General features: G+C 45.4%; 1 protein-coding gene across 3 annotated transcripts in view; it reads left to right on the forward strand.

Annotated features, from left to right (window-relative positions):
- The first annotated feature begins 49 nt into the window (after positions 1 to 49).
- The window catches only part of MAML3 (mastermind like transcriptional coactivator 3), a 354,592-nt gene continuing 338,613 nt past the window's right edge, over positions 50 to 16,028 (forward strand). The window contains exon 1 of one of the 3 annotated variants that reach the window (XM_006123998.4): positions 50 to 1,367. In XM_006123998.4, the coding sequence (XP_006124060.1) occupies positions 918 to 1,367 (450 nt within the window). In that variant the 5' untranslated portion in view covers positions 50 to 917. The remainder of the gene's footprint in view (positions 1,368 to 16,028) is intronic. The other 2 variants (XM_006123997.4, XM_075929926.1) reach the window with 2 other exon arrangements.

Here is a 16,028-nt window from a genome sequence, read left to right on the forward strand (position 1 = left end):
ACGGCCTGGAGGAGCTGCTGCTGTGTTTACTGAGAGCTCTTGTCCTGATATCACTCCGCTGGCATGGAGGAGGAGGAGGAGGTGGAGGAGGAGAGCACTTGATCATTGTGATGGTGGCAGCAGGAGCAGGAGCAGCAGCAAGCAAAGCAAAGCACTAGGCTGTATCAGCTCGGCGATTTGCAAAGACTTCAGCTTCCACTTTTTCAGATCGCCCGGATTGTTCATGTGTTTACTTCCCCCACCCTGAGGATTTGCTATTTAGGTTCCTGTTGAAATGCAACTGAGCAGTCAAAGTACTCTGAGCACACGGTGCGGCATAAACACCAAAACTTTTTTTCTGGAAGGAAAATACAATAAGAAAGCGGCTTTGCCTGTCTTTTGGTGCTGTGGAGTGTGAGTGAGTGTGGTGTGTGACCCGTGTGTGCCTTTGCTGGATGTGTGTGAATGTTTGTGTGTGTGTGTGTATGCATGTGGAAGGGTGCGTGTTTCTCTCTATACAGGGGGAGCGAAATCTTTGGCAAAATCTCCGGAAAACTCCTGGAATTTATTTTGAAATGATGGATTATAAAAAGGAAAAGGGAGGGAAGGAACTGATCTGAGCTCTCCTCGAGTTTGCAACCCGAATTGCTGCTGCTGCTCACTTTGTTGTGATTCTTTTTACGGTTGTGTATCTGGCGATGGTAACCTTTTAGCACCTTCTTTTGCGCTTTTACATAAATACTGGAAATTTTCGTACAGGTTCGGCCGAGGGAAGAGAGAAACATTCACCTGTGTTCGCTCTACTTGTTGGTGTTTTCCCCCCATGGTTCACTAAAAAGTATCACAAACAGGACCCCAGAGGAGGCAGGGTGTGCGTGTGTGTGAGAGAGAAGGGGAGGATAAAAAGTTCTTCCAAAATAGTGTGCACGGGGAAGAGGATGGGGGATTTTGCAGCCCCCGCTGCCTCCGCGAATGGCAGCAGTATTTGCATCAACAATAACCTGAACAGCGGCCTCAGCGGGGCTGGTGGTGCCGGTATCGGGGTTAATAGCACTCCCCACGGTCCTCCTGCTGCTGCTCATAGTAACAATAATACTAATAGCGGCGGCGGCATTCCCAAGCACAGCACCGTGGTGGAGAGGCTGAGGCAGCGTATCGAAGGCTGCAGAAGGCACCATATCAACTGCGAGAGCAGGTACCAGCAAGCCCAGGCGGAGCAGCTGGAGCTGGAGCGCCGAGACACGGTGAGCCTCTACCAGAGGACCCTGGAGCAAAGGGCCAAGAAATCCGGCACCGGCGGCGGGACTAGCAAGCAGCAGCAGCAGAGCAAACAGCAGCAAGATGCCGAGGCTGCCACGGCCGAGCAGAGGAACCACACTCTGATCATGGTAAGGGGACGGGCATGGGGCGGTCGCTGTCCGCTCGGAGTTATTGACCTGGGCTGAACAGAAGCTCGGACTTTGGGAGACGGATCCGCTTAGCGGAGAGTAAACTTTACGCCTGCTCAGTCGGGTACAGGACACAATCATTAGCCGCAGAGTGCAAATGGGAGCAATATTGGGGTTGGCGGCTCGTTGAGTCCCCAAGTCTGGAAAATTAAGAGTGGGGGAAACTTTCCCCTGATAGCTGAGACCTTTCCTTTCACGAGAGAAATAGTTCTAAAGTAACGAAGTGCTCCCGCGCCCCAGGTTATCAGCTCCACTGCAGTTAAAGCGACATTAACAGAGCCGTTCCCTGCAGGAAAAGTTAGCCCAGAGTGTGGAGCATGTATTGGACCAGCCCCTTGGGTTTTACAAAGCCGTAAGAGTTTTAATCAGCCTTGCAGTGGGAGCGGAAAAGTGTGCGGCTGTAGGGATGCTGGCTGCCTGTCTGTTTCTACCCAGCAGAAAGGGACGGTAGGAGCTGGCTTTCCCCGGCTGGAGTGACAGCAGGAGGAAAGTTGGCAGGTTTCTCGCCTCAGCTGCCAGTCCGGGGGCAGGAGCCCAAGTCCCTTCAGCAGCAGCCGCCCCTCAGCGGAAGCCCTCGCTGAAGTTTCCTTGTGCGAGAGGCTTAGAGACGAGCGAAGGGGGCGGGCGCTGCGCTGCCGGGAGTGTAACTAGCAGCAGGAAGTGGAGTTTCCCACTCCCGGCCTGCCTCGCTGGGGAGCAGCGACGGGGCCCGGGTCCGGGCCAGCCCCTCGGGGCGGTGCTCGGCGAGCGGGCTCTCCCCGGAGCCGCAGGGCACGAGCCGCGCACGGCCCGGGCAGGCTCCGGCGGGCGGCTGGGGCAGTGACAAAGCGGGGCCGGGGCGGGGCCGGCGCCTCACACGTGAAGGGCCCGATTTGTTTATCTCGGGCCTCGCCCCTCCCGCCGCCACCGAGGCGCTTTGTCCGCCCGCCCCGCGGCGCAGCTGGGAAGCCAGGAGGTGGCGGAGCCCTCCCCTCCCCCAGCCGCGGCGTGTCCGGGGGGACGCGACTGGCAGACAGGCCCGCGCCCCCTGTTCCCCCCCCCCGGCAGGGAGAGTCCCCCCCCTTCCCCGGGGAGGGTCCCCAGAGAGTCCCCCCCTTCCCCGGGGAGCGCGGCCAGGGCACAGAAGGGAAGAGCGAGAGACACTCGCAGGGAGAGGGGGAGGCTTTTGCTTTGCAAACAGGAAGCTGAAAAGCCTCCCGGAGCCAGTGTAGCTTGTCTGATACCACCAGAAATACACAACCACGTCTCTGGGTGAACCCTCCTCCCCTTCCTCTGGGTCTCCGCCTTGCCAGAGGCTTCGGGGCTCGAACTCCTAGGCTAATTCCATTTCCCCTCTGCTCAGCTGTTGAATTGCTGCTGTTGACTCTAGTAAAAGAATCTCCCTGGATCCTGGGGATTTGTTTGTCTGACACAAAACACGCTCTCCATTTTGCTGATCGACAGGCTCAGAGGGTAGATGTCTTTCTGGTGGTTCCTAACACCGAAAAACCTAACAATGTAGTTAGTTGGTTGTGCAAATATTGTAATCAAAATTAGGGTCAGACTTCTGTCTGTCTGCTTCCGTGTCTAGGTTGTAAGACTCCCTTCCCAAAACTACAGGAAAGCACCAAGCCCTTGGGTTTTCATTTCTGCTCTTCTCTTTTAGTTTGGTTTTGCATGGAATACAGAGGACAAATCATTATACTGTAAAAGGATATTTTTGATACTTGTGAAAGTGGTAGCACAAAGTGACAAAAGCCAAGAAAATCAGTTGCTTCCTGCGTTGGTAACAGTTTGCTTCACAATGAAAAACTTGAAACAATGGTTTAATGTAGCAGTGGAGTTAACAATGGATTTAATAGCTAAGATAAAGCTGGATTTTTTTTGGTTAAATCATATAACTGTTTTTTGTGTACAGTATCCTTCATTTTTATGTTTTTAAAGATACATTTGAACATATGTGCTAAGATAGACCTTTCATCAAGTTAAACATTTGTAAAAAAATTGTTATGGCAAAGAGTAGGGACAAAATCTGCTTTGTTGTACTCACATAATGTTACTGGTGAGCTTTGACCAAAGGCTGAAAATACTTTCTGTTCTGAAGTACAGTATGTGTAACATTAAAGAGTTATATTTCAATCTGATAAAATGTTCCATTCAAAGTTACTTTTGAAACTTTAAAATATTTCTTTAAAGCTGAGTGTGTGTGTTTCAGTTGTGCAGAAAATAGTTAATACTATCAAACAGTCACTTGCCAAGTTTGTTTCCTATGTGTCATATTTTTAGATGCAAAAACTATACATAGTTGTTTTGGGCGGGGGGAAGGGGGAATGGCATGTGAAAATAGGAAAACTTTTTTTTCTTGAAATGTGTTAAATTCCAAGAGAGTAAAGGAGTAAATGTTAATTTTTTTAAAAAAGAGGAACTTACTGCAGAAATACAGAGCTGTTATCCAGTTCTGCCCTCAGCTTAGGCTGCAGATTTTGAAAGTGATGCAGTCATTAAAGAAATGATCAAGTAGAATCAAGTAATAAACAGATGTGGGAGGGAGCGTTATTTCTGTGCTGCCTTTTTTTTTTTTGGTCACTGAAAACATATTGTTCTCTCTTATCGAGTGAAGGAGACAGTCCAAGGAGAACTAGTTTTTTTCAATGTGTTGCCCTCCCCTTCTTTCATCCCAGGTTCACAGACATTGGGGGAAGGGAGAAAGAGACATTGTAATAGTGTACCCACAAAAGCTCATCATCTAATAAACCATCGTGTTAGTCTTTAAAGTGCTACATTGTCCTGCATTTTGTAATAGTGTAAGCACTGTAAGGCTATGGGTGGTAACCTAGGAACTATAAAACCCTCCCACCAGGTGGTGCTGACACACATACTGATCTGCCCTTTAGCAAGCTGGGCAGCTAATGTCAAGGTTTTAAAAGGATTATTGCCATTTAAAGATACACACCTTGATTTTATTCTTTTGAGGGAGTCAGAATCATCCAACAATGAAGATGTTTGTAATCACCATCCCCACAATTCTCACCAATGCATCCTGTTCCTAAACTCAAATGAGAAATTATGCAATTTCCACTGTTCAGAGATTGTGTCCACTAAAGAGCAACTATCACAGAATGGCTATTTTAAAATAGTAACAAGGAACAGAGGAGCATATAATAAGAATGTGAATGGTTAACTGATAAGCCTCACCCAGCCTGACTGGAGTTGTTTGCAGGGGCAGGAGGGTGATTCAGCTGGGCTGAAACCACATGCCCCCTACCTTCCTCTCCCTTTAATCAATTAACCGGTTAAACTATATGTTTAACCCATTAACCAATTAAATGGGATTTTACATCCCTAGTATAGAAGTGACCATACTTGATTATATCTGTGGTCTATCTAGATTAGGTATGCTATTGGGAATCAGAAATAACCTGCTCCAGGGACAATCTCCTAATCCCAAATACTGTTGCTAGCAGTAATCTTACTTCCTGAAACATAAGGAATAGAAAATAGTTACGGTAATTGGGTGGGGGGCAGAGGTACACAGTTTTCACTTAATGAATTTTGGCTACAAAGTCTCTTCAGTCTTATCAACAACTTTGTTTTTAAATGTTTTTAATGTAGGTAAAATAGTATACAAATGTAAAATTCAGACGTTGTATATAGGCATTAAACAGTGACAAATCTGGACCCCATACAAAATAATAAATTATTTGTAACTGGATTAAAGTACTTTTCCTTTACCCAGTTCAACCTGGCTAAGGCCAAAGTTGTTTTCTCTGCTTCTGAGCTGGATTATTTGGATGCTGTACTAGTTAGCTTTTCAAAGAAAGGACTGTGGAAAATTGCAACCCATCCAAAACTCTGCTGCTCATCTTCAGACTGGTTCCAGGAAACATCAACACATTATTCCAGTTCTTTGGTTCTTTGTGAGCTAATCTGCCTTCCCATTTCCCACTGCATTGACTGCAAGATTCTTCTGGCACTTCAGCCATGTTATTTAGTGACCTTTTTTCAGTGTTACAAGCCATCTTGAAATCGCTACTCTACCAAATTAAATGACCTCTGTATCTTATCCTATTGTACTGCTGTTTTTGGATGATGGGTTTATAATTTGTTATCCATTGAAATGCCACTCCCGTAACTATAATTATTTTATACTCATTAGAATCTTAACTTTGCACTGCAACTCACATGTGTTGAAGTTTACTTTGTCCTAGTTTGAAGTTCTTCAAAACCTTTTTTAAAGTAAACTGTATATATCTAACTTTATCGATTCATTATCATCATATTGACAAGTTCCTATTAGGGATGTAAAATCCTGTTTAGTTGGCTAACTGGTAAACATATTGTTTTAGCTGGTTAACCGATTAAAGAGAGTGAGCGAGGAGAATGGCGCTCCAGCCCCCACAGCAGGCAGGGGCTGCTCCAGCCTGGCCAGAGCTGCCCCTGCCTGCAGCCTCCCCACCACAGGAAGGAGTTGTACTTGTTGGGAAGCTGGAGCAGCCCCCGTTTGCAGCAGGCCACGGTGCCTAGCAAGCAGGGGCTGCTTTGGCATCCAGGTCAGAGCAGGCCCCTGCCCATAGCTGGTGGGGAGCCGCTCCAGCCCCACTGGTTAACTTTAACCGGTAAGCCTCATCCATTAAGGGTGAGGCTTATGGGTTAACCAGTTAAACCTTCACATTCCTAGTTCCTATGCCAAAGATTAACATCTAAGAACCAAAGAAGATGCAGAGCTAGAATTAAACATAACACAAAATGTTATTCAGATCATAGACGTTAGTGACAGAAGTCAAATAACCTATTAGATCATCTTTTTTTATTTCTCAGCCGGGAAAGACTATGACAGTTCAGAGTTAGTTAAGAGCTAGTGAAAACATGACTTATAAATACAGTATCTTCCACTACTGTTTTTCATACTCCTTGGCTGTGTCTACTTTGGCCGGATTTTGTGCAAAATCTTCCAGCTGTCTAAACTGGCCACGAGTTCTTGCGCAAGAACACTGACGATCTAATGTAAGATCGTCAATGTTCTTGCGCAAGAACTCTGATGCTCCTGCTCAGGAAAAATCCCTCTTGCGCAAGTGTTCTTGCGCAAGAGGGCAGTGTAGACAGGGACAGGAATTTCTTGCGCAAGAAAGCCCCGATGGCGAAAATGGCCGCTGGAGCTTTCTTGGGCAAGAGAGCATCTACACTGGCACGGGATGCTCTTGCGCAAAAGCACATGCCAGTATAGATGCTCTCTTGCGCAAATACTTTAACGCAAGAACTCTTGCGTTAAAAGTATTTGCGCAAGAGAGCGCCAGTCTAGACGCAGCCCCTGAGACAGCACTTTGCTAACAGAAGTTTAAAATCTTTTCACTCTTTCACATGGGGTTTGGGAGATGAGCAGGCTCACTGTTTCAATTGACATGGGAGCAAAATGATAAGCCTAAAACAACAATAATCAAGTTCATTGTTGAAGGGGCACTCTGCCTATTCTGGAAATATTCCATTACTAAAAAGGAGAATTTTTCCAAGACAGCTTTTCCTCTTGTTGAATTTGGTATATGAAAATCAGAACTTCCTTGTTTATTCTTGTGATGTTTCTGTAGATATCAGTGTTAGTAGAGTGGATAACAGTTAAACACTGCAAGTGAGTGCTTTCAGTACTTGTAGGCAAGTTTGTTTTTTAATCATATATTGCTACATTAAACATTTGTGTATGAACAGGTACACACACAGCTCCCCTTTGAATCTTGATTTCCCCCTGCTCCCATATTGTAATATAATTTATTAAACTTGCTTCAGGGTACCAACTATATGCAGTTTACACTACAGGAATTATACATTTTTCTACCATCACACAGATGAAAATGAAGAGCAGTCTTTTCTCAGTCCCTACTTAGCACCACTGAGTAAGAACTTCAAGATTAAGCCAATGCTAGACATAATGAGCCACATCTGATCTCATTTGTGGTGGGATAATTCAGCAGAAAGGTCTGGTCTGCTCTAAAAGGTCAGATTGACCCAGATATGTCGCTCAGGGTTGTGCAACACACACAGCTCAGAGCAGCATAGTTAAGCCAACCTAACCTTCAGTGCAGATAGTACTAGGTCAATGGAAGAATTCTTCCATGAACCAAGCCAGTGCCTTCTATGGAGCAGATGGATTAATTACAGCAATAGAAGAACACCTCAAATTGTCATAGGTAGTGTCTACACTGAAGCAGTTCAGTGGTGCTGCTGCATCTGTGCCATTGTAGCATTTCAAGTGTACACAAGCTCTAGCTCTACTGAAGTCAGTGAAATTACACTGGTAAAACTGATATGAGACCAGAATCATGCCCAAAGTCAGCAACATCCTTTCATTTAATTTGCAACAGGGAAAGAGTGATTGTACTGTTGAAGTAGAACTTATTTTGCTGTTTCTCAAAGGGTGGATTTGAATGTCTTTTTCTACCAGCTCCTCTGTCAGACTCATGGCTATCCCATCCTCTCCCCATTTTTCTTGTCCATCTAGTCCCACCTTGCACTTGATGCCCCTGTGTGATCATCACCCTTTGGGGCAGGAGTACTTGAAAGGATCTCCTTTTGCAGCGAGTCAGCACCATAAGTTGTGCATAACGTCAGGACAGGATGGCTGTTTGGAGTGATGCTGGGCATTGCTTCAAGTACTCCTAACTGTTTGTGGCCTGTCCACGCTATGATAGAAGAGGTATTTTTACAACATATTAACTAATAGGTTTTAACTTGTTTATAAATCCTAGTGTAGACAAGGCTAGTTGTATTTTAATGTGTTCAGATGGTCATAGTGAACCCTGACTTCAACTTGTTGAGCTATCACATGTGAAAAGTATTGCAAGCATGAAAGGTTTAGGGTTTGTCTAAACCAGGGCTACTGAACATGTAGCCCATGGGCCGCATGCAACCCGCAGCCTGACTGTTTGCGGCCCGTGGTATGGTTTAGATTTTCGCGGGGCTCAACATGCGGCATGCAAGTGGGAGCCAAAACAAAAAAGTACTCATTATAATTGTCTTCTGTTGATATGTGTTTTAGTACTTAAATTACTGGACTGCCGTTGCTCACTAAAAGTGCTGTCACAGGGGTGGAAATTAGGTAAATATTGCATTTTATTAATATCAGCAGAACTGACTTAAATGGGACCTGTGTGTTGTGTAGTCTTCCCTTAATCTTTGTATTCATGCCTGTCAATGTGAAAGAAGCTATTTGAATATATTTGCGTATACAGGCAGTTCCCGGTTTACGTACAAGATAGGGACTGTAGGTTTTTTCTTAAGTTGAATCTGTATGTAAGTCGGAACTGGCGTCCAGATTCAGCCGCTGCTGAAACTGACCAGCGGCTGACTACAGGAAGCCCGAGGCAGAGTTGCTCTGCCCTGGGCTTCCTGGAATCAGCCGCTGATCAGTTTCAACAGGCTGAATCTGGACGCCAGTTCTGACTTACATACAGATTCAACTTAAGAACCCCAGGCATCCCCAAGTCAGCTGCTGTTGAAACTGATCAGCGGCTGATTCCAGGAAGCCCGGGGCAGAGTAACTCTGCCTTGGGCTTCCTGTAGTCAGCGCTGGTCAGTTTAAGCAGCGGCTGACTTGGGGACGCCTGGGGCAGAGCAGCTGGGTGGCTCCTGGGTTGCTCCAGTAGCGCCGCTCCTCTGCACTACTGGACCAACCCAGCAGCACCCCAGCTGCTCTGCCCCAGGCGTCCTGATTCAGCCACTGCTGAAACTGATCAGCAGCGGCTGAATCAGGACGCCTGGGGCAGAGCAGCTGGGGTGCTGCCGGGTTGGTCCAGTAGCGGCGCGTCTGGGCTGTCCTGCTGCTCGCGTGCTCTGCGGCTTTGCTCCGCGTCTCCCTGGTCTGCTGGAGACAGCAGACCAGGGAGACGGGGAGCAAAGACAGCCGCGGTGCATCTGGGCTTTCCCGCTGCCCGCATGCTCCGCGGCTTTGCTCAGCAGCTTTGCTCAGCATCTCCCTGGTCTGCTGGGGGGGGCTTTCCCCCCCCAGCAGACCAGGGAGATGCGGAGCAGCTTTTCTTGCCCCGGAGGACGCGGGTGGCGGGACTGGGGTGCATCTGGGCGTCCTGCCACTCCCATCTTCCGGGGCGAAAAAAACCCCGTTCGTAACTGCGGATCCGACATAAGTCGGATCCGCGTAACTCGGGGACTGCCTGTATATTTGCATGTATATGCAACCACACTTAAGTTGCAGCCCTCAGCATGTGCTGTGAGTATCATTGTGTCCCCCCGGGGGCTTCCAAAAGTTGAGTAGCTCTGGTCTGAACTAAGAAGAATGTATGAGCTCATGCTGATGCCATAATTGAACATACTAAAATTGAGCTAAAGATTTTAATGTTTATCTATGCTTGGAAAATTGGTCAAATTTAGGTTGCACTTAGCTATCTGTGTTGTGCTAAGCCTGATTTAAATGTAACCTTTACCTTAATATGGACTAGGGATGTGAAAGGTTAACCAATTACCGTATGTTAGTGAATATAACCCGCGGGTTATGCAAAGTTTTACATAACTCCCCTCCCCCGCGGGCTATACTCGTCCGCATGTAATACAGGTTTTTTTTACTGAAAGGAAAACAAGACTGACTCTTACTTGAGAAAAGCAGCATATTTTAATTTAATAATAGAGGCAGTTATATTAAAATTGATTACAATACATTAAAATTTATTAGTTTACTGTGCAACTAGTAAAAGAATAAAAATAATTAAAAAAAAGCCGTCTTCGCATTCTCAATCACTCTCATCTTTAGAATCAGCATCAGCATCCTCCTCCTCAGCGTCTGAGTTCTCAAAACCATCAAAACTCTCGTCATAGTCACTGTCTTTAAAAATGTCCATAACATCCATAGCCAAAGCTAGCTCGGCTTCGGTGACAGTTGAGGTCTGTGGTGCAGAATCAGTATCGCTGTTGTACTCGGAATCAGAGTTTGAAGAGTCAATGTCGGGAAGAATTTCACATTTGCCATTACATACACTTTAAAATTGGCTGTGTAGGATTTGCGCTTAGGCATGTTTAAAAGGTTTAAAAAGTTTAAAATACAAGTTAAAACCCCTGAAGGAATAAATTAATGGAAAAGCAGTGTGGTTCAAAGCGGTTATATACCAGCGATAAGGGTTGTAGCCTACTTAGTACTCGGCGTTATCAACTGCGGCTCATTAACACTTGATTATAGGTGCTCTGCATTAACATTACCCACGGTTTATCTCCTGCGGGCTATACACGTGTGTGGGGTATACAAGACTTTTTTTACTCAATCAGGGAAAACCGCGGGTTATACACAGGTGTGGAGTAATACTCATGTGTGGGTTATATGCGCTAATTTACAGTATTTGGTAAGCTTCACCCTTAATGAATGAGGCTTACTGGTTCTGGTTAACCGGTGGGTGCTGGAACTGATCCCCACCCACCTCAGGCAGCCGGTGCATGTGCATCACAGGCAGGGGCTGTTCCAGTCACCCTGTTAATCAAACAAATGACATTTGACATCTCTAGTATAGACAGGGCCTCAGAACACATTAGATAGAACGTGCTAACTGACAACACACCTTTTTTCCTAGTCAAGTAAAACCCTGTATTTTACAGGCTGAACCTCTCTAGTCTGGCACATCCCTGATCTGGCATGATTTTAGTGAGCCGGATGTCCACTTACCATAGGTGTGGCCAAGTTTCCTGCGGTCTCGTAAAGATTGTTTACAGCCACCGATCCTGGCACTCAGTGTTCTGTGCTGGTGTTTGGCTGTGATTTACCCCTTAAATGTCTTCTAAGAGCCCAGTAAGCAGTGGAAGTGTTGGTAATGCTGCTAGACAACATTGACTCCTGTGGTTTGGCATATTCTTGGTTTGGCACCAATCAGGTCCCAAAGGTGCCTGACTAGAGAGGTACTATGTTTCAGTTTAGAGAATTACTCACATGCTTTTCCATTCTTTCGCACAGACACTGGGATTATAGGAGGGTCATTAAAAATCATTGAAGGATGTCATAATTAAATTTCAGATAACCAAACAAGGCAGTAAGAGTACATCTAAGTTGAACACTTCTTTTGGTAGTGGGCAGGGTACATATATGTGTAGACCCCCAGCCTGGGTATAGATAGCAACACGGTCAGGGAGACATGATTTAGATGAGTAAAGACATTCCTGAAGGGTGCTGCATATGTACATGTACATATACTGTACATGACTCTCCATTTACCTAAGATGGGCCTTCCATCTACATTGCTGTTTTTTTGTGTTGTGCTGCTGCTAGAATCTTTCCTCAGAAAGGAAAAAGGCTCCAGCTGCTGAAGCCTTTCCTGGCTGCCTCCCCTCTGGCAGAACCTTTCACTAACACATACAGCTACACAGTGCAGTGTGGACACAGCCTGCTTTTTCACTGTGGCGTGTAGCTACATACATTCTACTGGCTGCCTCCACAGTTTGCAGTGGAGATGTAGCCTACAGTTATGTCTACACTGCAAGTGAAAAGTGTGACTAGCAAGGATAGGCATAACCATGCCAGTTTTAATCTAGCTACCAATGTGATGGCGTGGGCTTCAACACACACTAGCAACCAGAGTAGATCCCTGGAGGAATTGTGCTCTGAGCGGTATCCCCTCGATGCTCCTATTGTTCCCTGTGCTAAGTTAGCATGGGTATACCTGCACATCCTATAATTACATCATTGGCAGCATAGACAACACCCTAAGATTTGAATGTATGTAGTATGGCATTCTGTTATGCATACTTTAAAAGGTGTAATTTATGTCAGAGAGATGCTTGGTCTAATGGTTCAAGTACAGGCCCAAGAGCCAAGACCTCCTGACTTTTATTCCCTGCAGAGCAGGAATAATAAATTGTACTGATTGAGGTATAAGACTTGATATATCCAGTCCTGGGCTGTATCCAAAAAGCATGGACTGACAAGTAACAGATTTCAAGTCTAAGAGTTAGCAAACCATCAAGATGAGAAGCATGCCGTACACTTGGTGGGAATTTGAGAATTTCTGCTCTACAGTGCTATACAGGTATTTGTTTCTAGCTATTGTTTGTCTAGATCAGTGTTTCTCAAAGTGTTTGTCGCGAGAATCACAGGTCCGATGATGAATACCCAAGGGGGGAAGGACAGAGCCAGATGGACAGTTTTATCAAATAAAAAATATTTATTTATGACAGAGGTGAATTTATAATATTTATTCTAAGATTTTTAATAGACCGTGTTAATAATGAATTTACAGTATTTATTATATTTATTCTATGGCTTCTAGTAAAACGTGTCAAAGATATAGGGATGGGAATGGCAAGGGGAATAGTCTCTAATCTTAAAATATCCAGCTACAGTAATTAAATAACAGTGATAACTACAAACTCTTATGTACTACCCAAAAACAACTACAACACTAAGCTTATACAACAGGAAAAAATCAAATCATACATACCAACTTACACAGCACACGGAGCATTTCACAGATATCGGTTCGGTTGCGAAGGCCTTGGTTACGCCCGAGAGTCGGGGGAGGTGGCTGGTCGGTTGATCAGGCCGGCAGCGCTTTGAAGTATATGAGAAGGCACACGCACGGTGGTACGTGTGTTGCGAAGACCTCCTAGAGCAAACTGTGCCATGGGTATTTATCCCCAAATCTGCACATCGCTTTCCCGCGCTTGCATATTACCATATATGGCCCAATGGTCACCAAGTGGGGGGTCTGTGTCCCGGGGTTGGGCCGAAACTGTGCAGGTTTCATGCGACCAGGTAAGCCCCGCAGTTCTCACGTCAAGGTGACGGGTGGGAGAGTCTGAGGCTATTTTCCCCTTTTCACACCTTTCCGTTTTCTAAAGGCAATGGTATGCAGGAAGGGTGCGGCCGGTTTCTCTCAAGGAGTACTGCAGCCCACTATAGCAAGAGCGGCCTGGCCAAACTTTTTTACTGGGGGAGGGGGGAGCAGTTTCTTTTCTCTAACAGTGTTCTGTGGGCCTTCTTTAGGAAAACTGCTAGCAGGCTGGGCCACTTTGTTTACCTAAAGGGTTTGTAGCCACAATGCCTTGCAGCTCCCATTGACTCCAGTTTGCCATTTCCAGCCAAGGGGAACTGTGGAAGGTGGTGTGGCCTTCGCTGGAAACAGCAAACCAGAACCAATGGGAGCCATGAAGCTCCGTGGCTTTGGCCCATTTAGGTAAACAAAGCAGCAAATATGCAGCGAATATGCCCAGAGACAAAACTGAGTTAAGGGTTGAGACAAAACTCTCTGGGCACCCCCTAACTTCTTTTTTCCTTTGGTTCACATTTCTAATCCATTGTGGTATTTTAGCTCTTTCTTCCAGTGTGTAATCTACAGGATTATGGCAGATGACTGGCTAGAAAAGGCATTGCAGGTGTTGTGTGTCTTTAATCACTTTCAGGTATTTCCTTACATTCTTGTGTGCAAATCAGCACCTAACTCAGGAGAGGAATTGTAACATTTCCATACTACTTTTTGTCATGCAGTGTTGTCCTCACACATTCTCCAGTGTTTGTTTAAGACAATGACATTTTAAAAAGTAATTTAACTAAGAACAGTTACGGCCGAACAGCAGAAAACAAAATTGAAAATTTTAACGGTGAAATTCCAGAGTAGTTTATTATTTATCAATGAAGTAGGTGGCTGTGTTTCTGGGTTCTGATTTCATTGTGTTCCACTCCAATACACTTTTGAAGCTGTTGGGAAAACTGTCACAAATTTAAGTAATCCCATTTGAAAAGCTCGTTTGGCAAGGTGCATCTGTAGCCATAACATATATTCTTAATTTGCATTGAACCAGGTAATGCTAACTTTGAAGACTACATCAGGCTTACACTTCTGAGTGCAGACTTCTGTAACTGAGTGACGGCTGCATTGTTTGAGCTCCAAATTGGCTGAAGCATTTCTGGCGTGTAATCCATGATTGGATTTGAAGTAATGGTTCAAAATAATCCCTAGCTCCTTCTATTAAGGTAAATTGGTGGGCTCAGCTTGGAGTCTGTGCATTGGGAAATATGTTTGAATTGCTTCCCCACCAGGTGTGTGGATAAGCATGCTGCTGTCAAAATGGGATGTTTGTTCCTTCTTTGATGGTACGAATAGTTTGTGTTACTGGTTTCATAGGCTGAATATTTATTTATCATTTGGAGTCTCACAGCTTCACAAACTCATCTGAGAGAATCCAGTTTACAGTGTTTCACCAGTCATCACTTTGGTAGCCCTTACTAAACGTTGTAGTTTGCTTAACTGGAGTGCTGTATTTTGAAGAATAAACATATTGACTTTTCTGTAATGCTCATTTGTTTTCCTAATGCAGTTTTCACACAATTTTGAAAAGAGAATTGATGTAAGGGTGAACCGCTTAAATCTGTGTCTCTTGGATCACAGTTGTTGCTGGGCCAGAGAGCCCCAGTGCCCAGTAGTCTGAACTGGTCAGGGACTCCAGCGGAGGGGAGCCCCACCATCAGGACCAGTGATCCCTAGCCAGGTGTGGGAGCAGCGGGACCAGTGAGCCCTGTCCCCGTGGAGTCCTGTCCCAGCGGGGCAGCAGCGGGGCACCTGGAGAGCACCAGTTGGACATGACAGCAGCGGCTGGGGAGCTCCATCCCTGGAGAGCCCCAGCTGGCTGGCGACTGTGGACTGGAGCCAAGCCCAAGCCCTGTAGCAGCAGGGCTGGAGCTCAGTGGCAATGGGGCTGGCGCAGATCCAGTGGGAGGGAAAGACAGTGTCTTGGGAGGCTGGTGGGAGAGGGCCTCCCTGGATCTGTCTAATTCTGTCATTCAAGGGTGCTGGACATGGTTAGTCCACCTTGTAGTTATTGTGGATCTCTCCCATTGTATTTGTTCCCTAATTTTTCCTAGTGTACCTGTGCAATGAATTGGGAGAAGAGATGATCATGTTTGAGACCATTTCAGGAAAGAAAAGTGGTGTGAGAAAAGGGAGGACAAAAAGTACCTGGGGCAAGAGATCTGTAAAAAGAATTACAGCACAAATGTAGGGCAAATCGTAATCTAAGGAACTCCTAACAAATGCTCGGATGTTCAAATTCGTGAATCTATGAGGCCAGAGGTACAAGAGGTCCTGCTGTCCCTGAAATGTTTTCTTCATAATCTGATCGTTGTAGTTCTTTTTTCCCCTCAATAATATTTCTGTTGTGGGAAATGCCTACAATGGAGAGTGATAATGGATAATGGGAGTGCTTGTGAAAGCAGAGCAGCAAAAACAAAATTGATTTGACTAGTGGCGTTAAAAGGTTTCCCCAGCCTCAGCTGTTATTGTGTTAAAAATCCATGCGATTCCCTATCTATACAGCCAAATGTGGAACTTAAGACATAAGCAGATGCTGCTGTTGAAGTTGCCTTGTGGACCTTTGAATATGAGATATGTCCAATTCTGTTGTTAGTCAAAATACTACACAGTGTGAACAACTGGGAATTGACTCTTCTCCAGTTGTTTGCTTATCTCTCTCTCTCCTTTTTTTACCAGAAAGTTAAGGTCATTTACATGTATTGATGAGCAGGCATATTTGTGGACCAGACTTATTTGGCTGTTAAATCTGGCCATCTAGACATACCACAGAATAGATAAGAACAGTATTCTAACACACAGTCACCCAAACAATGCTCCATCAGAATAGCTCAAGAAG

The sequence above is a fragment of the Pelodiscus sinensis genome, chromosome 5 (genome assembly GCF_049634645.1).
Source record: "Pelodiscus sinensis isolate JC-2024 chromosome 5, ASM4963464v1, whole genome shotgun sequence".
NCBI classification, from domain to species: domain Eukaryota; kingdom Metazoa; phylum Chordata; order Testudines; family Trionychidae; genus Pelodiscus; species Pelodiscus sinensis.